The sequence below is a fragment of the Lotus japonicus genome, chromosome 5 (genome assembly GCF_012489685.1).
Source record: "Lotus japonicus ecotype B-129 chromosome 5, LjGifu_v1.2".
NCBI classification, from domain to species: Eukaryota; Viridiplantae; Streptophyta; class Magnoliopsida; order Fabales; family Fabaceae; genus Lotus; species Lotus japonicus.
Genome location: NC_080045.1, coordinates 55,865,832 through 55,891,305, shown reverse-complemented (window position 1 = coordinate 55,891,305; position 25,474 = coordinate 55,865,832). Strand labels below are relative to the sequence as shown.

The window sequence follows — 25,474 nt, the reverse complement described above, 5'->3', positions numbered from 1 at the left end:
TTGTTATCAGAAAGAAGGTGTAGGAGGAAGAGTTGCAGAGTGAGAGAGAGAGAGGTGCGAAGATGAGTGGAGCGAAGGGGAAGAAGAAGGCGACGAGCTTCGTGATCGATTGCGCGAAGCCGGTGGAGGATAAGATCATGGACATCGCTTCCCTTGAGAAGTTTCTGCAGGAGAGGATTAAGGTCGGCGGCAAAGCTGGTGCGCTCGGCGATTCTGTCACTGTTTCTCGTGAGAAGAGCAAAATCACCGTCACCTCCGATAGCAACTTCTCCAAACGGTGAGGTGATTTTCGTTGTTGTATTGATTTGAAATGTTGTTCTGTTAGTTGAGATATTTGAGCTTCTGATTAGTGTAGTAGATTATGTACTCTGTTAGAAGATAGTCGATTAAGGCCCTGTTTGGAAGAGCTTATTTGAACTTAGAGCTTATGCAGTTTTGAGCTTATTCTCATAAGTTACTCAGGATAGCTTATGCTTATACCATCTTTTAAAGCTGTGACTAATTGGGATTAGGACTTTCTTAAGTAATTTGGTATCAATGGAATGAGGAAAGTGTAAAAGATTTGATGCTTTGATCATGGTGGAACACACTTGAATTACTGTGTCATACACGATTTAGAATGTGATTTATGTTATCAAGTTTATGTTTTGAGTTCCTAGACTTCTTACTAACTTGTCAAGTTTGTTTGAGAGGGGAGGAATGAATATAACTAGGTTTAGGTGCTAGCTAGTTATCTTCTCAACTGTTCACTAAGCTTCAATTCTTCTGAGATGGTAGTAGTAAATGCTAGTTAGAGCTGGTGTTGGCTTGAGATGTTTTCATGCATTGAAATTGAGAGAGGTTTCTGTATGAACATTGGGTTAGTTTGAGCCATTTTGGAAGAGATGGTTGTTTGTTGACATAAGGTGCCCCTTCTTTCTTAAGATACCAGTGAGTTCTTCCTTGATTTTGCTGTAGCTGAGGTTTCTCTCTTGCTTTCTGCTTTTTCTAAAAAATTCCTATTTTGTAGCAATAAGTTTTGCTCTGCTGTGATGGATTGCATGTGGTAATAAATTTAAATTTCATTGCCAAAGTTTTGGAGCTTAATTGTTAACAATTAAGTGATCATGACTCTTGTGAGTCTTCTTCTAATGCGCACTTAGACAATGCTGTGAGTCGGAGCAGTTATGAATTGGACTGGTTTCCCAGCTTATCTTTAGCTGGTTTTGTCATTTATTTGTTACTTCACATTTGTTTCTTTGTAGCTGAGTTTTCCTATAGTACTAGTTGTCTCTTCTCTGGTATTTCTATCTACTTTGTTTGATTTTTTTTCCCATTGAACCTTTCTCAGGTATCTGAAGTACTTAACCAAGAAGTACTTGAAAAAGCACAATGTGAGAGATTGGCTACGTGTGATTGCCTCCAACAAGGACCGGAATGTCTACGAGTTGAGATACTTCAACATTGCTGAGAATGAGGGTGAGGAGGAAGACTGAAGATCTAAGACTCTGTCTTGAGGCATTATCCATTAGGTGTAATTGTTGCGGAAATTGCTTTTAATCTATGTTATGTATCGACTTTTTTCTGGTTGTTTAAATTTTCATTGTGAACCAATGTTATGCCATAGAATTCAGATACACAGTTCGCATCTTACATGTTGGGATTGCTATCTTTTATTTGGTCACTATTTACTAATTACAGCAGGAGATATGTTTGAGTTTTTTCTCGTCTAATGTTGCAAGAAATTGCATTTGATGTGGATGATAATTACTATAAGTTCGCATCTTAGATGTTTCTTCATGATTTTTCCCCCCACAAGTTGGAATCTTAAATCCGTTAGTGACCTTAGCAAAGGGGAAATTTAATTCTAGGAACAAATTAAGACTTGATGGATTTTTTTAATGAGAAAATATAAGGGCCTGTTTGGTTTGGCCATTTTCTGTTTTCATTTTCAAAGAAAACAGAAAATAGTTGTGAAAACGTGTTTGATTAAAAATTTGAAAATATTTTCAGAGAAAATATTTCCGAAAATGGGTCAACTTTTGAAAATAAAAAAAAGTCGTTTTCACATTTTCAATGAAAACGGAAACGAAATGATGAAAACACGCGGTGGCAGGGTTGTAATTATAATGAAATTGGTTTCTTTCTTTTCTTTTCGTTCTGAAGGAAGAAAGTGTGTGCCGGCCCTAACCTCTGCAAGTTCTTCTCTGCTACCTCCTTCATCCCACAACCAAAGTTCTTCTCCTTCTCTTTTGTCTTCTCTTTTTTGAATTTTTGAAACGTGAAACTGGGTTCTCACCATGTTGCACTGTGAACCCTATTTTATGTCTTTTTTGGGTGCCATCTGATATGAACCTTATTTCTTGGTTACTCTATTTTGGGTGCTTCACTTGATGGGTTTTGGTTGATTTTGGAGCTAGTTTTTTCGGTTTGGTGTTTCAATCCATGTTTAAACCCTCTATACTGCCTTCAAAATCTGTAAAACCCATGTTTTTTGGTTGATTCTGAACTCTATTCCTTGGCTGGTTTGCTTTTTATGCTGGGCTCCACTGGTCTTTTAAGATGTCCAGGCAAATTGCTCCACTTTGACTGCTGATATTAGGGTGTCTTCAACAATTAACATACAACACAGAATCCACAGATTAACCAACTGGACATATATTTTTTCATAGTAATACATGTCATATGTGCTATGCAAAAACACGTGATGCTGAGGCAATTGAAACCTTGGGTTTGCCATAGAACCTAGTGGCTTTATGTGGAGACTTGGCTGGTTGCATATTTTTCCTGTTTCTGTAAGGGCCCGTGGCTGCTATTTTTAAATTAGTAGGGGATTTGAATTGTTTTTGGTATGGTGTTATGTTTCCTTTGTACAGTACCAGTACTAGATAGAAGTAGCTTTAGTATTCTTCCTTCTTTCTTGTTTTTGCTTTGTACATGGCTTAAAATACTCATAGTATTTCCATTAATTAAACTTTGGCTTACCAAAAAAAAAAAGGTTTACTTGTAGTAGGAACAACTTTGATGTAGGAATGCTTGCATCTTGGTTGCTTGTAGTTGGCTTTCCAATAATAGGTGCTGGTTCTTTTTCAGTTTTTGGGAATGCCTCCACCATGGTAAATTTGGTGGGGCTTTTGGTTTTGGGACTAGTAGGGGTGTGATGTATTACCTTTTCTTTTGTTTTGTTGGGGATTGAAGCTAGTGGCTGCATTTGGTTATTAACTTTTTCCAGTTGTTGTACCAATAATCTGAATGTTATGGCATCCATATATATTGTCTCTTGTGCTTCTTTTAATTGTGCTCTGCAGGGTCTGTTTTTTTTACTTGCCTTGTAAGAGTCTCTTGTGCCCTTTATTAGTTTACTTGCTTAATATGAGATTATTTGCATAAGATGGGAGGAAAAACTGAGAAGGGGGAGAGCATGGAATGGACAACCCAAAACACAAAGATATTCATTGATATTATTTATGATCGAGTGAAAAAAGGGCAGCTGCAAGGGTCTACATTTAAGAAAACAATATGGGAAGAAATAAACATTGAGTTGCAAAAGACAAGTGGAGCACCCCTACCTGATGGTGTAGAAAGGCTGAAGGGAAAGTTTAATCGGCTACGCCTTCAACATCGTGAATTTTCAACTTTGATATCTCGCACAGGAGTTACATGGGATCCTGAGGCTAACAAAGTGAATTCTCCTGAAGAAGTATGGGAAGAGATGTACAAGGTAAGTTTAACTTATAGAATATCATTATCATTGTTAAATTATCTTCTTCAATTATCAATGGCTTTATTGTGAAGACAAATCAGAGATGAATTTCTTAAAAAAGGAAAAAGAATTTGCTCTTGTATTGTAATATATATATATATATATGCATAGGCTAGTAGGCTACACAATTATCTTGAACCGAATGAAATTTTGTTAATTATAAAATAAAAATGATATGGACTTGTAGTTGTGGTATATACTGCAAGTATATGTACAATTTTAGTAAAAACTTATCATTGGATTTAGTAGTATATAGTTAATATATGTATATGGACTTGTTTTAGTAGTTATTTCTTTTAACAAGTGAGCATGTAATTATAATCTCAACTACTACTGCTTTTCTTATGTATTTGGACAAGAGTACACATGTTGGGAAATATAATCATTGTTCTTTTTTTTTTCAGAAAGGAAAATTCTACAAGCAGTTTAAGAAACATGGATTTGAGCATGACTATTATATCCTTGGTGAGATATTTAATTCTAGTACAGCAACTGGAAAGTTAAGTCAAGCTTCTACTCAAGAGCCACCAAACTCCGATGAAGAGAGAGAGAAATAGAGGAAGACTTTCTCTCAAAAGGTGTTCATATTGATTCTAAAGTTATTGATGTTGATGGAGAGGATCTGCAAGAAGTTAGTAAAAGGAGAAAAGTCACTAGGACTTCTAGTGAAGGTCGTCGTAAGGAAGCAAAAAATTCAAGGCTGGATGTGTTAGAATCAGCAGTGACCAAATGGTCTAACGCAATGGATGCAAGGTCAGATAGATATAAAAATGAAGTTGATTCTTCTGCAGACGCATGCATTAAATTATTAGATTCCATGGATGGTATTTCCCCAAAAGTTTTCAGCATTGCCGTGGAGAAGTTTACAAATAAGGATTTGAGAAAAATGTTTATAGCAATGTCTTCAATTAGGAAAATGGATTGGCTAGGATCTCTTGAGTAGTATCATTTAATTGATTCTAATTTTATGTTATTTTGTTTATGAGATTGAAGATCGGATTTTCTTGTTTTGTTTCCTTGTTAGTATTGAATTGCTATGATATGCGTTTAATGGGTTGACATTATTTTTTAGTATATGAATGTTTTCATATTATTGATAATAATTAATATTATTATTTAATTGAGCAGGTTAAAATGTCTATAGATAAATCTATGGATTGTTCAAGTGAAAGTAGCACTGACTCTTATTTGGATGACTTTGGAGATATTATTATTGCTTCATTGGTCACGGAATACCAGCAGAGTTTTATTAGTAAAACACCATGCAGAAATTCCAAGTTGACTGGAAGGATGTATACTCTAGAATTTTTGCTTGGTAATGAAACTACATGCTATGATAATTTTAGAATGAAGAAGACCGTGTTTCTGAATTTTTGCGAAACTTTGAGAGATGTTGGAAACTTGAGAGATGGAAAAAAGGTGAGCCTGCAAGAAGCAGTTGCAATGTTCTTGATCATAGTGTGTCATAACTTGCGTCATCGACTCGTTGCCGACCGCTTTCAACACTCATTGCATACAATAAGCAAATGGTTTAGAATTGTTCTAAGGGCAGTCTGCAAGTTGGGCACAACCATTATTCGACCAAGAAATCAGACAACTACACATCCATATATTATGGGCAACCCAAAATATTTCCCTTATTTTAAGGTAAATTTCTATCACGTACTTATAATATTTTAAATACTCCTACTAACCTACTATTTATGTTTTAAATGTAGAACTGCATTGGTGCTATTGATGGCACACATGTATCTGCTTGGGCTCCTGCTACTAAACAAACTGCATTTCGTGGAAGAAAGGTCTTGATAACACAAAATGTTCTGGCAGTATGTGATTTTGACATGCTATTCACATTTGTTTATTCTGGTTGGGAAGGGACAGCAAATGACGCAAGAGTGTTTTTAGATGCTTTGACTCCTGAAAACAATTTTCCAAAGCCAGAAGGAGGTAATTTTTAGTTTTAATAATGAATTTTACCAACATATTTTTGTTATTCAATAGATGCTCTATTTTTTACAGATCAATTTTATCTTGTTGACTCTGGATTTCCAAATGTGTCTGGCTATCTTGCCCCATTTCGGAGGCAAAGGTATCACATGCGAGATTTTCGTGATGGGGTAAGACCACAACGAAAACAAGAATTATTCAACTATCGACATTCTTCATTGAGAAATATTATCGAAAGATGCTTTGGAGTATTGAAAGCAAGGTTTCCAATTTTGAAGTTAATGCCAAATTATCCCGTTCGAAGACAAAGACTAATCCCTATTGCTTGTTGCACAGTACACAATTTTATTAGAATGCAATACGCTAGAGATAATCTTTTTGACCAATATGCTCAAGAAGACTTAATTATGGATGCACAAGGTTTACAGGTAGACCAACAAGGAGTCAATGTTGATGCTAATCAAGCCGCTGAAATGGCTCATGTTCGGGAAACTATTGCAGATCAAATGTGGGAAAATTTCAATAGATCTTAGGTAGAATTGTATAATTTTTATTTTTAAGACCAATGATACTTATAATATTTATAATATATTTCTCTTACTTGCAACTTGTTGTGACAGCCGGATTCAACGCTTGAATAATAAATATTTTTGTTATAATAGTTATATAACAAACATATACCATTTTTTATATTTGAAAATAAAAGAATTAGATATAAAATATATTATTACTTATGTCAAACCTTGGTGAGTGTATTTTACTCAAAATTATTTCATAAATTGAAAACAGTTCAATCAAACACATTTTCATTATTTTCATTTTCAAAAAATGGAAAATACCAAATTAAACCAAACACGTTTTCTAAATGTTGAAAAATTGGAAATGAAAATCATTTTCAAAAAATGGAAATGGGAAATGAAAACAGAAAATGTTTCCTCAAACCAAACAGGCCCTAACATTGCGGGTATCACATAATAATTGTTTTCTTTTTTATTAGATAGAAAACACTTGTTATTATTAAAAAATTGTGTTTAATCATTTATGACAACTTTTACAAAATGATGATTCCTAATGTACTTTTAGACAACATTTTTTACTCGTTGCAAATACATTTATTGCTAAAAGTAAAAAATGATGTAATGCCTTCAATAGACCCTAATTATATAAAGGAGCTATTGAATTTTTTTTTTTTGATAAGCCAAATGAATATATTGAATGAAGTACAAGGGGTACTTCAATCCAATACAAAGAGGAAGAAAGATAAAGTAGTAAGAAAGAAGCAAAAGACAATGAAAAAACATGTCAAGAACATAACCCCTCCTCCTTGAAAGCACAGCATAATAAAATATGCCTCATTAAAATCTTTCCAGGAAAACCCCCTTGGGAAAAACCTGAAAAAGGAAAAAGAGTACATATTTTAGAAGGCCATAACGATACCTCCAAGGAGAAATTACAAAACTCAGCCACTAATTGAAACTGAATGAAAATAAATTCATAGCACTACCACCCGAAGCCAGTTTAGCAGCGCAGCTTCAACTATATCAAGCAAAGATTCCTTTACACTAACACATCAGCTAGTAAAAACAAGGCATGGTAGCAATCCCCCAACAAATCAACCTAGCTCCACCATAATATAGCAACAGCTCCAAGCCTAAGAATAATAAGCCAGTAACAGTGCGTATTTCACATGTTTGTGCATGATGAGTACTTGCAGGCCCTGGCAATAAAGATTTGCAACCATGTGTGTGAATGGATAAAAGATGTGGAAAATGAAATATATTTGCTAGGAGCTAGCCCCTTTTCATGGTGATTCCCATGCAAATACTGGAAACATGTACAATAATTTTAATTTAGTACAGTGATGCCAACAAGAAGTGGAAGCCATTGTGGATCATTAAAAGGAAATATTTCTCTAATCATTTAAGAACTTGATGGAGAAGAAGAAGTGGTTGGTGGGTTTCTTGGTTTTTTTATTTTTTAGGCTTAATTGCATTTTTGGTCCCCCACGAATGATAAATGTGCATTTATAGTCCCAGTGAGGGGTGAGAATAGTAAAATGGGGTGCAATAAGTAACTTCTGTTAGAATCTTAACGGAGGGGACCAAAAACACTAACGGAGACAAACGTGTGGGACTGATTCTGCCATTTTCAAACGTTTAGGACAAAAAATACACATTTATCATTTGTGGGGGACCAAAAATGCAATTAAGCCTTTTTTTTTGAAATGTTGTATAGACATGTTGATCAAAGTTCTTAAAGCAAAGCAGTAAACTTTTTACTCGAGTTTATTCTTGACTCTTGAGACATTTTTTACGTGAACAAAAGTGTATGACCTAATTATAATGTTTATATGAGCTTGAAAACGACAATCATTATAATATATTGCAATTGCAACGTGAATTTGGTCATGAACGTTCCTTTTCCCACCCATTTGGATTGTGCTTGCCGATTGATTAATTAATGCTTCATACGTTAATGAGGATAGTTATTAAAAAAAAGGCTTAATTCCACTTTGGGCCCCTGATCTTTCACAAATGAGCGATCGGGGCCCCCCGTGTTTAAACGTAGCGGTCAGGCACCCCAACATTTCAAAAACGTGCGTTTCAAGCCCTTCTGTTAAGTGTCGTTAGTTTGACTAACGGAACTAGTGACGTGGATTTTCTTTTTCATTTTAAAATTATTTTTTTACCCAAAAATTCCCCCCCCCCAATTCTCTCAATCTCTCGACATCTCTCCCTTTCTCACTTTCTTCTCCATTCTTCTCCATTTTTCTCACTTCATCTTCTTCTTCATGGTCGCCGCCACTGCTCTTCGGCCAAGCCGCCACCACCGCGAGCTTCCTCACGCGAGCTCGCCGCTGGCCACACCACCATCACTGGGCCTCCTTCTTCTTCTTCTTCTTCTTCTTCTTCTTCTTCTTCTTCTTCTTCTTCTTCTTCTTCTTCTTCTTCTTCTTCTTCTTCTTCTTCTTCTTCCATGAGAGCCACCGCCGCTGGCCACACCACCATCACTGCGCCTCCTCCTTCTTCTTCTTCCATGAGAGCCACCGCCGGTCACACCATCACCTCCTCATCATCCTCGCGCGAACCTAAAGGGCAGCCACCATGGCCACCACGTGGAAGCCATCACCACCATGAAAACCTAGGACCGTCGCCTTCAAAGTTCGATCTACGGCGAACCGCTCACGATCTCGACAAACCAACACCACCGCTGTGCTCCTCTCCTCGTCCGCAACAAAACCCACAAAGAAATTTCCGATTCCGATGACCTCCGCCGTGAACCGCCGTGCGCCGCCGCCGGAGGCGATTTCCGGCGACTCACCCTCTTCTCCTCTTCTCTTTCTCTTGCTAAATTAGGGTGAAATTAGGGTAAAAAATTGAGGGGAAGCGTGTTTGTGAATTAGGGGGAATTTTTGGGTGAAAAATTTAATCTTAAAATGAAAAAGAAAATCCACATCACTGCTCCGTTTGGTCAAACTAACGGAACATAACAGAAGGGCCCCGATCGCACTTTTTTGAAACGTTTGGGTGTCTGACCGCTACGTTTAAACACGGGGGGCCCCTATCGCTCATTTGTGAAAGATCAGGGGCCCAAAGTGGAATTAAGCCTAAAAAAAAAGTAATATGCACGAAACTTCCATTTCTTTTTTTTTTTTGTTGAAATCACGAAACTTCCATTTCTTGGTGACTTCTTAGTGTATATTTGATTTGGTATGATGCAATTGAAAAATATGATTTCACAAGTTTATAGTATTAAGAAAGATATTAAAATTTATCATCTTAAGTTTAATATGAATTAAGGAAGTGAAAAACTTTAACATATCGAGTCAGATGTGGATTGATATTTAAATATAATGAAAGTGAATAATTAAATTCATTTAAAAAAAAAATCAAATTAATCCTTCAAAATGTTGAGGGCGGGTAAATTCGTCTCTGAAAAAATTAAAAAAACATTACCTTAAACTCTTGATAATGTAAAATAGGCACTGTATATGACTAATTCTTAATGAGTATAGTTTTCCCACGTGATGCTCGTTTCCAGCTGTTGAGTGTAGGACTATATGGAGTTTAAGTTTACAAATGAAATGATGTCATGTCATGTCATGTGATTTAACATAAAATCTTTTTGTTTGACAAAATAAGGCTTAAATATGTTGGAGGTCCCTCTAAAATAGGGGTCCTTTGGTTAAGGCCCCTACAAAATTTTTTGGGTGGAATAAGCCCCTAATGTGAAAATAATATATAGTAAAAAGCCCCTACCGTCAAGTTTCATTTAATTCTTGCTGATTGTGCAAACGGCGATGACGTAGATTTTCTTGCGTGTAAATAATTCAATTAAAGAGGGTACCACGTAAGTAAATGAGGGTTGAAAAAAAGGTAAAAAACCCAAAATTCCCAAATATACTGAACCCTAAAATCTCAATTCCAGTTTCACGACACGCAAACGAGCTAGAGGAAGAGCGCTTGCGACGGCGAGAGGGACAGCACAAGAAAATCCACGTCAGCGCCGTTTGCACACAAGAAAATCCACGTCAGTGTCGTTTGTACAATCAGCAAGAATTAAACGGAACCTGACGGTAGGGGCTTTTTACTATATATTATTTTCACATTAGGGGCTTATTCCACCCAAAAAATTTTGTAGGGGCCTTAACCAAAGGACCCCTATTTTAGAGGGACCTCCAACATAGTTAAGCCACAAAATAATTGGTGGTTCATATCTTAAATACGTTTACACTAAGATATACAGAAATTAAAAAACAGAATCATTCAGTTTTTTTTTTTTTTTTGTTACAGAATCATTCAGTTTGAAGAGAAATAATTTTTTTATTTCAGAAAATTATTACTACATTTTACCACGGAAGAAGAAGCAGAAGCAGAAGCGGGCCATGCAAACACGTTCTATAAAGCTAATCCAAATCCTTCGGAGTAACCAAATTCGTTAATGCCGCTAAAACCCCCTCCGATCTGCTCCGGCGAATCCCCCCTTCGCCGGTAATTCTCCGATCTCTTTCCCCTCTCCGCAATTTCATTCAGATTTCCAATCCCTTTTCTCTCCAATTTGATCTGCTCTGTTTGCATTTGCACAATTATTTTTAGATTATCTCTTTTTCAGAATCTGCTCAATCATTGCGTTGCGTGCTTCATTACTAATTTAGCAAATCTTGTCGGAAAACTGAATACTGATACTCATTCTACTTGCTGTCAGCTCAATTGATAATTGTTCTATTCTTCAATTCAAATCGATAACGCGTTTTTTTTTATAGGCAAATGTTAGTGGTAATTGTTAGTAAATTAGTTCATTCGCCAGGGTCCCTTCACCCTGCAAATCCCTTCATTTCCCATAGCTCACCAAATCGATAACGTGTTGTGTATGCTCAATTTTCAGTTTGTGTTCTAATAACTCACTTATGTTATCAGGTCAGGTGAATTTTTACTTGTGAACTGAGCTGCAGGTTGGAGTGATTGAGATTCTGTTGGATTTTGGCCAAGGAAGGTTGAGAGAATGGCTGGGATTTCCAGCATAATGGGGCATGAGAAATGTCAAAGATACTTAATTTTTAATGCAGAAACTGCTCTTGGGGATTATTTTCGGGTGTTTTTGTATTTTCTTGGCCTTGCCTATTGTTTCCTTGGATTATCGGCTATAACGGCCCGATTCTTTAAATCTATGGAAAACGTAGTTAAGCACACGAGGGAGGTAGTTGAGGTTGATCCTGTTACTAAAATTGAAGTGATTAGACATGAGAAGGTTTGGAATTACACGATCGCGGATATTAGCTTGTTAGCCTTTGGAACTAGCTTTCCTCAGATATCATTAGCCACCATTGATGCTATACAAAATCTGGGGAACTTGAATGCTGGAGGTTTGTGTTTCAAAGCTTTTGTTCATAATATTAGAATCAAGTTTGATTTGTTTCTCGATTTGCATCTTGGTGGATTTGAAAGGAAATATATCAATAAGTAGTAGGTTTTACAATAAAATATGTCATTTGATCCATGTAGTTAACTTCGTCTGGTGGAGAAAAAAAGCTCATGTTGTTGTTGTTGCTGCTATGAGTAGTAACTTTTGTCACTGTTTTTCATGTTCTTAATCATATGTCTGTCTATTTTAATACTTGCTACTTTTTACTGATAAATTGCATTTATTTGGTCAGTTTAGGTAGGCTACACTTAGAATATTGATAGGACAAAAACCTTGAATTCAGTACATTTTTAAGTATTCTCTTCTTTCCTTTGTAGTTCCCTCAAATGGCTAAACAAGTGTTGATAGACTAAGCAATTGATTTCTCATTATTTTACTTGTTCACTTATGGTACTAACCTCTGTAAGAACTTCTGACTATATCTCTCGGATTACTATCTATTATGTACCGGCAGTACCACTTGATACATGTTTGCATGCGTAAATTCATATATAGAGTTAAAGTTACATGATCATTTTAGCTTATGTTGGAAAGATTGGTAATTTGTGTATCAAGTGGAATATATAAATGAAATTTCAAAGGTACAAACTACAAAGGTTTTCGAAGGGGTATTCTAACAAGATGCATTTACTCTACAAAATTTGATGCTGCAGTTCTAGTATTTGTTTTATTCTGATCTTCAATTATGTTTTGGATTTCTTGACAGGCTTTAGACTTTTAAGCACAATTTTGACTCTAACTCTGCTGAATATTTCAGGTTTGGGACCTGGAACACTAGTTGGTTCTGCAGCATTTGACCTTTTCCCCATCCATGCTGTTTGTGTGGTAGTTCCGAAAGCAGGAGAACTAAAAAAGATTGCTGATCTAGGAGTATGGCTGGTGGAGCTGTTTTGGTCATTTTGGGCTTACATTTGGTTATACATTATTTTGGAGGTAGTATTTCAACATTCTTATGTTTGAAACATCTTAAGTTTGTACTAGTCACTACCTTCTTATTTTTGATAACTTATTTCTGGATGTGCAACAACTATAATCTGAGCCCTCACTTCTCACAAGAAGCCTGCTCTCCTTAGAAACATTTAACCTACACAAAATTCAGACAGAATAAAAAAAAACTTCTGAGACTGTCTCTCACCTTCAAATAATGTCAAACGTGGTTGGTTTTCATGGCCAGTGTCCATAAGTGTGAACAATTATAACCCAAACATATGGTTTGATAACTTTTAATACAATTACAAGTATTTAAATGTCAACACAAATGATCTTGTTTATCTGCATCATTGCTTTGTTTGTTGTTTAATTCTTGAACATTCTTTTTGTGTGGAATATTCATCAAGAAGCTAAATGTAGGTATGGACTCCAAACGTGGTGACTCTATGGGAGGCCTTGTTGACTGTTCTGCAGTATGGATTATTGTTGACTCATGCGTATGCTCAAGACAAACGCTGGCCCTATATTTCTCTACCTATGTATGTGCTTCTGTTTCTCTCTATTTGTTATAATTAAAAGATTAAGATTTATTATCCTCTTGAAATTTGATCTTTCTAGTCCGACATTTCATTGTATATTTGAAGTGCGAGAGATGAGAGGCCAGAGGATTGGGTGCCAGAAGAGACTCCTTGTTTTAAACAAAAATCCCATGAGAAGGTCGAGTACTCTGAGATAATTCAAGTTAATGAAGAAGATAGGGACACTGTTGATATTTTTTCCATTCATTCATCAAACCCCAGAGGTAGCTGTCTAACTTAATGTAATTATATTTGGCTTTTCTTACAATGTTTTCTTCTCCTTAAACAGTTTGCTTATCGTGAGAAACATTCTGAAATGTCATAACCATCTCGTGTCAAATTATTTATAATTTGCATTTTGCAGATACAACAATGTACACAAGAGTACCTCAAATAGATGGCATTATAGAAAATTCTGACAAAGCAAAAGACTCAATGTTGGAGGATACCCATTTACTTACAATTTGGGGACAGCAATTTGTGGATGCTCTAATGGTACTTCATTTTATAATTCTTGTTATCTTAAAGATTAATCAAATTTAATTCTATTACCAATTTACCATACAAAATTATTGAAATATTTGTATTCTAGGACATGAAAATGTGAAAAGTGACATGGTCATATTGTTCTATTATTAGGAAGTCTAGAAGCAGTATTCCCCATTACTGCAACTTTTTCTGCTTCTTTGTTGGGACTGGCTCTCGTTTATATTTCTTTGCGCTATATTTTCTCAAATTCCAATGCTGATATCACAGATTCGAGAATAATAACAACCATAACCAAGGCTTACTCCATTCATTTGGGTCGGATACTTGGATCAGTTGATGCTGTTGACCTCTCCAAAACTAATTTTTTTAATAAAACTATTTAAAGCAGGGACTATCTTAGATTCATGAACATTGTTAGTAATGCTGCTGTCTGGTAGTTTTGTTGATATGAAGGCTTCGGCCTCTTCTGATATTCTCTTGTGATAATACAGTTGATCTTCTTATACTTACTCACCGCATAAAATGTCACTAAACACGCTTTTTTTGACATTGTGAAGTATAAATTACTTATTATTTACAAAATTATGTCTATAGTAATATTAGTATAAAATAATGTGTTCCTGAATGAGTTATATGATTATTTACTATCAATTAATTCACTCTTTTAACCATGAAAATGTCGGAAACTAATTGAAGACAACAGCAGAAGCAGTCTTTTCCCACTGGGTGTATAGGAATTCTAATGAATAAGAGTTCTAACAATATATCGTCAATTTCTGATGACCGGTCTGCGATTTCTTGATTCTTCTACAGTTGGAGAGCCATGAATCTAAAAAAATGAATAATGTCTATCTCCGCATAGCTCAAATTTGCTGGCAATTGCTGCTTTTACCATGGAGGTTTCTGTTTGCTTTTGTTCCTCCATGCCATATTGCTCATGGATGGATCTCTTTCATTTGCTCTCTGCTTTTCATCAGTGGGATAGCTTACATTGTGACTAAGCTCACAGACCTTATAAGTTGTGTCACAGGTTTTCTTTCCCACTCAATGATATTCCAGTTCACTTTTTAACACTTTTAACAGGTCTAAAGTTGGCTTGTTAGTTCTGCATATTTTGATTTCATCTGTTTCCCCCTTTTTGACAGGAATAAATGCTTATGTCATTGCATTCACAGCACTAGCCAGTGGTACCTCGTGGCCTGATTTAGTGGCAAGCAAGATTGCTGCTGAACGTCAAAAAACTGCAGATTCTGCAATTGCAAATATCACCTGCAGGTCTTCATCTCAATATAAGTCCTATTCTTGCTTTAGGACATGGTCACATGTCATCATGATCTTCCTTAAATCTTTACTTATGGAGGTTTTTGGAAGGAAAGGGAAGGGAGTGCAAGATTTCCAATCCTAATAAACATTTTTATTAAATATCATTCAATATGTACGGGGGAACGCCCAATAATGCAGAAATCTTAGGTGTTCAGAAAAAATGTCAGCAATGAATTCTATACAACAAAAAAAGTTATTTGCTAGAATTACACTCAAATTTCGACATTTTGTTAGATGCTTTTACTCTTTCATTTTACACCCAACTGAATACTTTACTTTTGAAGCATGGATGAAACATGAAAGTCTAAGTTATTTTATTGGCTTCCCAAATCATTATTGTTTTTAAGAAGAAACTATATAGAATTGGTTGGCTCAAACTAACCTAGTTTTTATTTTTCTTTTTGCAGCAATTCTGTGAATATATATGTTGGCATTGGTGTTCCATGGCTTATTGATACTTTGTACAACTTCATAGCATATAGAGAACCTCTCCATATCCAAAATGCAGGGGGACTAAGCTTTTCATTGATTGTTTTCTTCTGCACTTCTGTTGGGTGTATCTCAGTTTTGGTTGTTAGGCGTCTAGTTTTCGGTGCAGAGCTAGGAGGGCCAAGGCTCTGGGCATGGATTACCGCTGTGTTCTTCATGTTCCTGTGGATTATTTTTGTTGTACTATCTTCACTCAAGGTTTCCGGATTCATTTAGAATTATATTCCGGAAACGTTTCTAGTCACTGTAATATATTATGTAGATCTTTAGCCATATCTTTGATGCTTTGTGTTTCTCCGGTGCCCTCTCCAGTCCTCATTGCTCCTCTGCCCTCCTAAAAGGCCATACATCTTCCTTATCTTTTACTGTTATTTTTCTTTCTTTTCATGTATTACACACATATGTTAGGTTTGATTTTTTTCCTTTTTGTGATTTATCCACTTAAACATGTTGTATTAGTCTTGGTTGTACTTCAATTCTTCAAACTTCTATGAGAGGGAAATTTTTTTCAATGCTGCAGTAGTACACATTCCCCATTTAAAATTAAGCACCTGGCATAATTTGAACATTCATCTTTTTCTTTTCCTAACGAAGTGGTACCTGAGCTTCTTTTTGGGGCTAAGTTTAATGTCTAAAAAATTTCGATTATCAAAGAAGTCCTCCTTTCCGCCTTTGTGAGCGTGTAATAGGCGACCATTTCGCGCGGTTCGGGGGGCACTTGAGTCAGCCGCCGGCGCCCTGTTTCAGTTATTTTGATTACCAAAGAGAACTATGATAATTTGTGTCACGCATAAAGAAGGTCTTACTACATTTTCAATATGCTTGAGAGGTTGTGGAGAATAGTTATATCTAAAGTGAGAATGAAGCTATTTGTCACCAGATGAGATCGTGCATTAGTTGAAAATGAAGAACATAGATCAACAAGTACTAACTTTCATCTATCTAGGTTTAGATGAAACTACGCTCAAGATAATGCTCAATGCATCCACCTCCAAAGAAACCTTGGAGATTTTGAAGAACTCTCTTAAAGATGTTGATTTGGTGAAGAAGCATGCAAACTCTATGTAGAGAGTTTGAATGAGATTCTATCACGGTGGTGGGGACTTGAGAGATCCGGTGATCGACAATAAGGGGTCTTTAGGTTTCAACGATCTTTGGCTTAATTTCACTTTTGGTCCCTCAACTTTGGCCTTCTGCGAAAATTGTCCCCAAACTTCAAAATTAGCAAAAAACAACCCTGAAGTTTACACCCGGTTACAAAATTGGTTTTCCGTTAAATTCTGTCTAAAATCTAACTGAAAATGATGACGTGGAATTTCTAAGTTAATTTTAACTAAAAAAAATTAATTTTTAATTAAATAACATTTAGTCAGTTGCATTTTTAGTCCCCCACTCTATAACCACCACTCATCCTCCCCCTCCTCATTCCTCACTTTCTCCATCTTCATCAACCTCAATCCCTCATCCTCCCCTCCCTTCTCCTTTCATTCCTCTTCACCCCTACCTCCCTCAACCATCAACACAAACTCTCCATACTGAAATTGAATTGGAGCGGATTGCTGGAGAGAAAGGGGTTTCAATCATCTCTGCCATCTGCCCTTCTGTTCTTGGTGTCGGAACCCCGCCACCACGCCTAGCCAGCAACCACCACGTCCTCCACCGATCCAAGCCCAGAAACGCCAACCTCCACCGATCCAAACCCAGAAACACCAGTGCTCCCCCCGACAACAACCGCAACCAGCACATAAACAAATCCCCCAAAACTCAATCAAAAATCAACATGAAGAAGATGAACAGGCAAGTGGGAGGGAGAAACTGAAGAAGAACACAACCTCGACGCTCTCCCTCTCAATCCCGCGACACCACCACCTGAGATCGGAATCTTTTTCGCTGGAGCTACCCTTATTCATCTTCCCCATCGTGTTTGGCTTTCCATACGAGAATCGATGCACCACCGCGACACCAGATCTGCATCGCACTAACCCAGATCTCGTTTGGAACCACCATTGGAAGGGGAATCGAGGAGGAGGTAAGGGAAGAGGGAGAGGGTTTCGTGGAAAGGGAGGGGGAAGATGATGGTGGACGAATCATGGAGGTGAAGATGTTGGTATGATGAGTTTGTTCATGAGCTTCTTTATTTTTTGAATTAAAATACTATTTTTTCTCAATTTTATTTTTTCTTTATTTTTTAATTCATTTTTAACATAATATTATGTTAGTTTCTAGACGGAATTTAACGGAAAACCAATTTTGTAACTGAGTGTAAACGTTGAGGACGTTTTTTTTTTGCTAATTTTGAAGTTTGGGAACGATTTTCGCAGAAAGATCATAGTTGGGACCAAAAGTGCAATTAAGCCACGATCTTTAATCATTATGGTTCATTTTTGAATATTAATTTTGTATATATTTAATCTAAGGGTATATATTTGTTATCTACCATGGTTCAGTACTTCAGTCTCTATTAAACCATAGTAGACAAAACCTACCCCAAGTAATTCAGAGAGTACATTTTTTATAGGCAAATTCAGAGAGTACATATCTCCTCTGGAAAAATAGGGTTTGTATTTACTATTTAGCTTAAAGGTTGGCCCACGTAGCATAGAAGGTTAGGTGATGACCAAAATAAAAAAGAGATTATAAGGTTAGGTGACATTGTCAATAATGCAAACAGGTAGAACTGAGTTTCACCAAACATTGCCCCGTTTAGAAAAACAGCTTAATTAAGCGTTTATGGTCAAAGCGCTTATGATATAAGCGCTTATTTATAAGCTATTTTTAAAAATTTATTGAAATAAATTAAAAATAAGTTGTATATAAACATAAGCTGTTTTTCATAAGCTGTCCTGAGTAGCTTATGAAAATAAGCTGAAAATAGCTTATGGCAGGCCATAAGCTGTTTGCATAAGCTCTCTCAAACACTGGCATAAGAGTTTATGCTGCCAGATAAGCTCAAATAAGCTCTTCCAAACTAGGCTATGTTAGTAGTTGTACCCTTTTGTTATGTTCTGAGATTATAATTAAAATGATGAATTGGGATGATACCAGATCGTTACTTGTCAGTTTAAAACGTATCATATTAGTGGCAATAGCAAAATGTTGTGCCATTGGATGTAAAATTGCGACCGATTATTACCACATACTACCCATGCGCCTCACCCACTAACCTAGTCTTAACAATTTATTTCATCCAACTGTTTACATTCTCAAAATGAACAACATTTCACATGTTTAATATAGTACAAAATTCTTTTGAAATTTGATCCAATTGGGAGCTTAGTTCTTACTCACTTACCTTCCTTATTTTCACAACTAATGAACCAAATATTCGAAAACCATCACCTTGGCCTTATTTTAAAAAATACAGATCCCATGGTAACTCCATCCATTTAGAAATTTCTCCCAAAACATTGTTAACACTTGCCATCCAGAAAATAATGTAAAGCTTCCATATTGAAACAATGTAATTGCTAGTTACAATACAAATTCCGGGGAACCGAATCTTGTTCATCCAATACCCATCCTTGAACAAACTCTCTTATGTTCGTCAGAACTTGTAGCTTAAGCAAGTGCACCCGTACAAGCAGTGACTGGAGCAGCTTCCAGCTGTTTCTTTGCAGAACTGTATTTTTTGGTAATAAACCTGTACAAATCAAGGAGATGAAAATCAGTACTTACTGTTTCTAACACTGCAAGTTTCAAGCAAGGTCAAAAGATCTGCACAACAAATAGGTACCTAAAGAAGTCCCTCCATAGCAACTCAAACATCAACCAATTGGTTCCCGTGTTGGATGAGCCACCGCCACCAGCCTTTCCATTTGACGAAGCAGATATGGCTCTAAGAGTGATACAACTCTTCAGTGAGTATTCATGGTAAAAATGATAATATCATTAAACAGAAGAACATCTGGGAGCAAACCTGCTGGTGGTCTTCTTTAGCTCATCAAACATTGTTCGAGGTGAGAGGCATCCCATTGCCAACCATGGAGAAATTTTGCAAGAAAAGTTGGCACCATATATACTATCTTGTGTTCCATTCTTAGACCCTTTGTGTGGTTGAGCTTCAAGCTCAGCTGCAAATCTTTTGAGCCTCTGCAGCGCTTCAGTCTCCCCTCCTACCATAGTACTACTAGCGGCTGGCTTCCCATCCTGCATGATGATGACAACCAAATGTAGATTGTTGATGTCAATGCCTCTATCGATTGACGCAAGAATACTAAGCAAAGATGGATACGGACATAAATGCCAGCTCAAACATAGTTTAGGCGAAAATGGGGAGGGGGAGGAGTTGTATATGTCCAGCAAAACTCATAGAATACTAAGTTACTAACAAAAACTTAAGTATCAAAGCTCAAATAACAGTTGCGAGCAGCAGAAGCAAGCAAGCAAGAAGTAATGCTATCGATTTGTGTAGTAATTGTTGATGTTATCCTACGTTTCAAGAACAGAATCACTTAGACATGTTCAAACCTCAACATAGTTTAGGAGTATTACTATTATCTCTCAACCAGGCTAATAATAGGAAGACTGCAAAAACATATGACACCGCTGAAAAGCTAAAACTTTCTCAAGATACAGAACTATTTCATATATCCCTCTAGTAAACTGAATTCTATTAACACTTCTTCATTTCTGAGCCAACATTCTGTTAACCAAAAGATAACTATTAGGGGAAGTGGGGAACAATGAAAAAAACTCCTAAAACATTAGTTAATCCACTATATCCCGTATGATTTGAATAAATCAGTTCAAAGCTCAACCACACAGACCAAATCAGTGAACCAAATGTTGTAACACTCATCTAGGTTGAGTGCATTATCATCTTAAGCTACAAGCACAATTCTTGAACTAAAAGAGAGGATCAATATTTTCAGTCATTGCAACCATAGTAAAATGCCAGTGAATCCAAAACTTCAGTGCATACCATAACAATCATACAGCAAACCATGAATCAGAACCAACAGAGAGAAAAAACCAGAACATAGTGAATATGAAAGCATGGAACTAAAACTCAAAACAAAATGTTAGAAACCTGTGACATTGCGGCGGGTGAATTAAGACCAAGGTCCATCAATGAGGGAATATCACCAGGCTCAACATCACCTCGTTTTGGAAGACCCTTGAGCTGATCCAAAGCTTCAATGGTGTTCCTTATCTGCAACTTCTGAACTCTGTCCCTAAACCCTCCATAGTTAGAAGGCATATCCTCCAACTGAAAAGGCAAATCCTCAACATGGTACAAAGTGCTCCCCCAAAAGTACTTCACCTCCACATTCTCCTCCTTCATCGCCGCCTCAATCTTCTCCTCCGCCTTCACCTCATCATGCGAAACCTCTCTGTGAGCATACACAGCGTCAGCACCAACAGCCTTCGCCAGCTCCACCAACACAGTCTCCGGCTTGCCAACTCTGACAACGAGATCCGACCCTCTTGCCTGAAGATTCTTCCGAAGATCCTTGACCGATTCGATGAGGAAAGCAGCACGGTAGGGACCGGTTTTGTCGAACCCAGATGAGGATTTCCCGTAATCCGCAGGGTCGAAGCAGTAGACAGGTAGAACTGAGACCGATTCGTTGTTGGCGGTGTTGAGAGTCTCGTTGTCGCGGACGCGGAGGTCGTTGCGGAACCAGACGATGGAGGCGCGGCGGAGTGCGGCGGCGTTGGAAGGGTCGAGGGGGCGGTGGGGGCCTAAGGAGTGAGGGGCGCGGAGGGGGTTGGCGGAGAGGGTGGATTTGAAGGAGGATTTGGGCGGCGAGGGTGAGGTGGTGGTGGAGAGTGAGAGGTGGGTGAGGGTGGAGGCTTGGGTTGGGACTTTGACCTTGTTGGGTTGTTGTTGTGGGGAAGAAGATGATGGGAATTTGGGTTGGACGAAGGGGAGGATGGTGGAGAGTGAAAGGGAGAGTGATGCTACTGCGAATGGTGATGGTTCTGATGGGAGTGGTTTCTGGTCAACGTTGTTGTCTTTCTCTGATGATGGTGGTGGTACTTGGGAATTGGACTCCATTTTTGGATTTTGGAGAAGAGATGAAGAAGATGAATGAGGTGAAGCTGTGAACTGTGTGAGCTGGGTTATCCACTACCTACCTCATGTTCCTGTTGGGTTTGGTAATATAGGATGGTTGGTGAGGGTGAGGTACCTCTCTCACGGGAGTTGGGTTTGGGGCCCCCCCTATGGGGCTCCGCGCCCCACCTCTTTTTTTTTAACCCATAAATGCCCTACGGAACTTAAACTTCCGTATTCTATAAAATAGAATACGGAAGTTAAAATTCCGTATTATAACTCTGACAGTCATCACCTTTTCCACCATTACTCCTCCCTCCACCAACCCCTCCACCATTACTCCTCCGTCACCAACCCCTCACCAGCCCCCTTAACCCCCTCAATGCCTCCAGACCACCCTCTCTCTCACCCTCTCCTACCTCACTTTCATCCTCACTTCCATTCTTCCTACCACCACCACCAACTCCTTCATTGGCAAGCTCTCCACCATTGGATGCAAAAAGATAGCATTTGAGGTAAGTGTTGTTAGTTGTTTGTTGTATGTTGTTAGTTTAAGTAGTTGAAGTTGTTAGATTAAGTAGTTAGATTAAGTAGATTAAGTAGTTAGAATGATGATTTTCTGAATTCTGAGATGTGTTAAAATACGGAATATAAAGTTTCGGAGTCTATACGGAAATTCATATACCGTATTCAATACGAATTATAAATTTCCGTATTAAATACGAATTATAAAGTTCCGTATTCAATATGGATAATAAAGTTCTGTATTCTCTTCCAGGGATGACAGAATCATTTTTATTTCATGAATCCCAATTGATTGAAGTTGGATTGAACAATGCTCAACCTGAAGAGGTGCCACCACCAGCATTTGTACCCCCGTGTATAAGTATAGATGTCTCGCATTTATTTACAACTGATCAGGTATTCTTTGAACAGATTTTTGCATTGTTTTGAAAGTGTAATATATCAATTCTTATTATGTCTTGATCACCCTTGTTTATGCCTTGTTTGTGTGTTGGGTATGCATCATTGAACAGATTTTCCCTACCCGTGATGATCTTATCAATTGGGTTCATGGAATTGCGATTGAAAATGGATATGTTGTGTTGATCACAAAGTCAGATAGCGGTGGGAATGGAAGCAGAAAAGCTTATGTCATGTTGGGGTGCGAGAAGCATGGTAAGTATGTTCCCTACAGAGACCCTGACCTTGTTGAAGGAACGAGAACACAAAAGACAGAATGTCCTTTTAGACTAAAAGGACGACCTATGAAAAATGGCATAGATAGAGATTGGCGGCTAAAGGTGATGGAAGGTACACACAACCATGAACCAGCTAGGTCACTACTTGGCCACAATTTTGTTGGTCGTCTAAATTCCGAAGAGAAGGAGCAAGTGGAAAAAATGTCAAAGAGTTGGGTTCCACCGAGAAAGATGCTGTTGACTTTGAAGGAAAACAATCCTTTAAACTTGACTACCATATCTCAGATTTATGGTGCTTGCAAGAGGTTAAGAAAATCCCTCCGCGGGTCATTGACAGAAATGCAACACTTGTTGAAGAAGTTGGACGGTGACAAGTACGTCCACTTTGAAAGACATGAGCCTGGATCGGAAGTCATTAGGGATGTATTTTGGGCTCATCCAAATGCTATCAAATTGTTCAACACATTTCCATATGTAGTGATTATGGATTGCACATACAAGACAAACAAATATAAAATTCCATTGCTTGAGATTGTTGGACTGACTTCCACAGATAAGACATACTCCATAGCCTTTTGCTACATTGTTAATGAGGGCACAGATGACTACGTTTGGGCACTGGAGTGTATGAAGTCTCTATTAGCTGATCAAGCCATGTTGCCTAAGGTGATTGTTACTGACAGGGATCTTGCCTTATTGAGTGCTGCTAAGCAAAGCCTTCCCAACACCAGCCATTTATTATGCTTGTGGCACATCAACAAGTGTGTTTTGGCAAAGTGCAAACTCTATGTTGGTACAGATGATTTTGCTGAATTGGTTATGGGGAAGTGGGGAGAGGTGGTGGATGCTGCAACAGTTGAAGAATTTGAAGTTCAATGGATGCAATTGTTTAATATGTGCAAGGACAAATACAGCAACTTTACCTCCTATTGTTCTACAACATGGTTGGTCCACAAGGAAAAATTTGCCAAGGCATGGACAAATCATGTGATGCACTTTGGAACAACAACAAGTAACAGGTACAAAAATTATATGAGCTTAATTTATGCCTTGTTATATGTTTTTCATTTGATAGATTGTTTACATTGGAGAGTTAATAAGATATCTGTTTGTTGTTTGCAGGGCTGAGGGTGCACATGCCAGTTTGAAGAAGATGTTGCGGGATTGCAAGGGTGACCTAGCCACTTCTTGGGATGCGTCGCATAGTTTGACATGTAATCGACATACTGAAATATTAGCATCGTTTGAGCGCAGTATTCACAGAATTGATCACATTTTCATGTTCCCATTTTACACAAATATTAGAGGATTTGTGTCAAACAAATGCCTGCAGCTCATCGACGATGAACATATAAGAATGAAGTCCTACGGCGGATGCGATTGCTTGTTGAGAGAGACTCATGGACTACCTTGCGGTTGTGAACTTGCAGGTCACCGGTCAACCACTCTCTTGTCAATTAATTCTATTTGTTATTGAAAGTGACACTTTTGTGAACTTGCAGGTTATGAAAGAATTCCATATGAGTCAATTCATCCATTCTGGAAGAGACTGAGTTGGGAGCATGTACCTGAACCTGTTGCAGATACTATCAGCAACCATATTTGCGGCATGAACCATGGAGATATGCAACCAGAAGTTGAGGCATTGACACATTATTTCAGTTCTTTGGATACTGGAGGGCAGAGTATGGTAAGGAGGAAGCTTCAAGCTATCTATTGTCCTGAAAGCAGTTCACTTTGTACTCCTGAGGTTCAGATAAGGTCCAAGCGCACTCTTAAGGCGAACGAAAGAAAACCACCCAAGGTTAAAGCAATAGGATCCTTGACTCGTGATCCTTCAGGTTTTGAGCATGTTGATAGGGAGATCAAAGAGGCAAAGAAGGCTTCGCAACCACCAAAGAAGAAGAAGCGTGTGAAGAAGTCTGATACAAGTTATTTCATGGGTCATTTTCCATCCTTTTTCCACCCATATATACACACAGTTCAGAATGTTGAGGACGATGGTAACTGTGGCTATAGAGCCATTGCTGCATTACTGGGACTACCATCAGGTGAGGAAGGTTGGCCATGTGTTAGGGAAGCGTTGATAGACGAACTTGAACGACACAGAGGATTGTATGATGAAATGTGGTCCAGACATGTGGTTAATGCCTTACATTCTCGACTCACTCTTCTTCCTGGTCATCCGGCTACCGAGGATAAATGGATGCAACTGCCAGAGATGGGATACCTTGTAGCAACCAGGTTCCAAGTGGTTTTCATATCCATCTCTTCTCAGGGTTGTTGGTCATACCTTCCACTAAGAGGAGAAGGTCCACCTCCTGTACATCGTGTTATAGCTGTTGGTCATGTGATAAATCACTTTGTACAGGTATTTTTTTATTGCGTACACTAATATCCAGTTTGTGAATTAATTTGTTGTATTTGTAAGTTATCTAATTTTATTGTTATTCTCTATAATGTAGCTCCATCTAACTCCTGGACATTCTATGCCGCCAATTGCTCTCCAGTGGGAACGGTATGTTGATCCTATATCAGTAAGCTGGTGCGTCCCATATGTTACACGTTTACACAGGTTTACATCAGAATTAGAAGCTTGGTTTGTTACTTTTGGTGTTCCTCTTAGTCACCAAAGCTATGTAGACATCACCACAGACTGACGCCACACTTTGTGTAATATTCATTTGTAAACGCTCTGTAATATTAATCTGATGGGCCTTGCCCTTATGTTGTTCATTGCTGCTTTTAATAATAGTAATTTGATGGTCATTGGTATATTGATGGGCCTTATGTTACTTATCTTGCCTTTCATTATTCACGGTGTAGTTATACAGGTTATTTTTCATTATAAGAG

At 37.7% G+C, this 25,474-nt stretch overlaps 6 protein-coding genes across 6 annotated transcripts; 5 read left to right on the top strand and 1 right to left on the bottom strand.

Moving 5' to 3' along the window:
* LOC130718380 (60S ribosomal protein L22-2-like) lies at positions 1-1,699 on the top strand. Its single transcript, XM_057568966.1, has 2 exons — positions 1-277; positions 1,331-1,699. Exons 1-2 carry the CDS (start codon positions 63-65, stop codon positions 1,473-1,475), a joined length of 360 nt encoding a protein of 119 aa, XP_057424949.1. The 5' UTR covers positions 1-62; the 3' UTR covers positions 1,476-1,699.
* A 249-nt stretch (positions 1,700-1,948) lies between these two features.
* On the top strand, positions 1,949-4,794 carry LOC130720050 (uncharacterized). The gene is made up of 2 exons (XM_057570634.1): positions 1,949-3,700; positions 4,147-4,794. Exons 1-2 carry the CDS (start codon positions 3,371-3,373, stop codon positions 4,297-4,299), a joined length of 483 nt encoding a protein of 160 aa, XP_057426617.1. The 5' UTR covers positions 1,949-3,370; the 3' UTR covers positions 4,300-4,794.
* A 100-nt stretch (positions 4,795-4,894) lies between these two features.
* On the top strand, positions 4,895-6,222 carry LOC130719822 (protein ALP1-like). Its single transcript, XM_057570427.1, has 3 exons — positions 4,895-5,389; positions 5,461-5,689; positions 5,762-6,222. The coding sequence occupies exons 1-3, from the start codon at positions 4,895-4,897 to the stop codon at positions 6,220-6,222; spliced, it is 1,185 nt and encodes a 394-aa protein (XP_057426410.1).
* A 4,301-nt stretch (positions 6,223-10,523) lies between these two features.
* On the top strand, positions 10,524-15,932 carry LOC130720553 (magnesium/proton exchanger). Its single transcript, XM_057571207.1, has 9 exons — positions 10,524-10,680; positions 11,107-11,552; positions 12,369-12,544; positions 12,962-13,080; positions 13,186-13,343; positions 13,484-13,614; positions 14,422-14,638; positions 14,754-14,883; positions 15,339-15,932. The coding sequence occupies exons 2-9, from the start codon at positions 11,192-11,194 to the stop codon at positions 15,634-15,636; spliced, it is 1,590 nt and encodes a 529-aa protein (XP_057427190.1). The 5' UTR covers positions 10,524-10,680; positions 11,107-11,191; the 3' UTR covers positions 15,637-15,932.
* Positions 15,933-18,585: 2,653 nt separating this feature from the next.
* On the bottom strand, positions 18,586-21,506 carry LOC130716755 (blue-light photoreceptor PHR2). Its single transcript, XM_057566765.1, has 4 exons — positions 20,450-21,506; positions 19,337-19,566; positions 19,154-19,255; positions 18,586-19,060 (listed from the first exon to the last, which is right to left on the bottom strand). Exons 1-4 carry the CDS (start codon positions 21,419-21,421, stop codon positions 18,979-18,981), a joined length of 1,386 nt encoding a protein of 461 aa, XP_057422748.1. The 5' UTR covers positions 21,422-21,506; the 3' UTR covers positions 18,586-18,978.
* A 92-nt stretch (positions 21,507-21,598) lies between these two features.
* Positions 21,599-25,397, top strand: LOC130716753 (PKS-NRPS hybrid synthetase cheA-like). The gene is made up of 6 exons (XM_057566762.1): positions 21,599-21,933; positions 22,197-22,339; positions 22,456-23,639; positions 23,743-24,050; positions 24,123-24,991; positions 25,086-25,397. The coding sequence occupies exons 2-6, from the start codon at positions 22,199-22,201 to the stop codon at positions 25,278-25,280; spliced, it is 2,697 nt and encodes an 898-aa protein (XP_057422745.1). The 5' UTR covers positions 21,599-21,933; positions 22,197-22,198; the 3' UTR covers positions 25,281-25,397.
* Positions 25,398-25,474: the final 77 nt, after the last annotated feature.

Coding starts and splice junctions, on each gene's coding strand:
- LOC130718380 (XM_057568966.1), top strand. CDS start 63: ATGAGTGGAGCGAAGGGGAAGAAGAAGGCGACGAGCTTCGTGATCGAT. Junction 278..1,330: donor GATAGCAACTTCTCCAAACG/GTGAGGTGATTT, acceptor AACCTTTCTCAG/GTATCTGAAGTACTTAACCA.
- LOC130720050 (XM_057570634.1), top strand. CDS start 3,371: ATGGGAGGAAAAACTGAGAAGGGGGAGAGCATGGAATGGACAACCCAA. Junction 3,701..4,146: donor TATGGGAAGAGATGTACAAG/GTAAGTTTAACT, acceptor TTTTTTTTTCAG/AAAGGAAAATTCTACAAGCA.
- LOC130719822 (XM_057570427.1), top strand. CDS start 4,895: ATGGATTGTTCAAGTGAAAGTAGCACTGACTCTTATTTGGATGACTTT. Junction 5,390..5,460: donor AATATTTCCCTTATTTTAAG/GTAAATTTCTAT, acceptor TTTTAAATGTAG/AACTGCATTGGTGCTATTGA. Junction 5,690..5,761: donor TTTTCCAAAGCCAGAAGGAG/GTAATTTTTAGT, acceptor TATTTTTTACAG/ATCAATTTTATCTTGTTGAC.
- LOC130720553 (XM_057571207.1), top strand. CDS start 11,192: ATGGCTGGGATTTCCAGCATAATGGGGCATGAGAAATGTCAAAGATAC. Junction 12,545..12,961: donor GGTTATACATTATTTTGGAG/GTAGTATTTCAA, acceptor AGCTAAATGTAG/GTATGGACTCCAAACGTGGT. Junction 13,344..13,483: donor TCATTCATCAAACCCCAGAG/GTAGCTGTCTAA, acceptor TGCATTTTGCAG/ATACAACAATGTACACAAGA.
- LOC130716755 (XM_057566765.1), bottom strand. CDS start 21,421: ATGGAGTCCAATTCCCAAGTACCACCACCATCATCAGAGAAAGACAAC. Junction 19,567..20,449: donor CACCCGCCGCAATGTCACAG/GTTTCTAACATT, acceptor ATCATCATGCAG/GATGGGAAGCCAGCCGCTAG. Junction 19,061..19,153: donor CTATGGAGGGACTTCTTTAG/GTACCTATTTGT, acceptor TGATTTGTACAG/GTTTATTACCAAAAAATACA.
- LOC130716753 (XM_057566762.1), top strand. CDS start 22,199: ATGACAGAATCATTTTTATTTCATGAATCCCAATTGATTGAAGTTGGA. Junction 22,340..22,455: donor ATTTATTTACAACTGATCAG/GTATTCTTTGAA, acceptor ATCATTGAACAG/ATTTTCCCTACCCGTGATGA. Junction 24,051..24,122: donor TTGCGGTTGTGAACTTGCAG/GTCACCGGTCAA, acceptor GTGAACTTGCAG/GTTATGAAAGAATTCCATAT.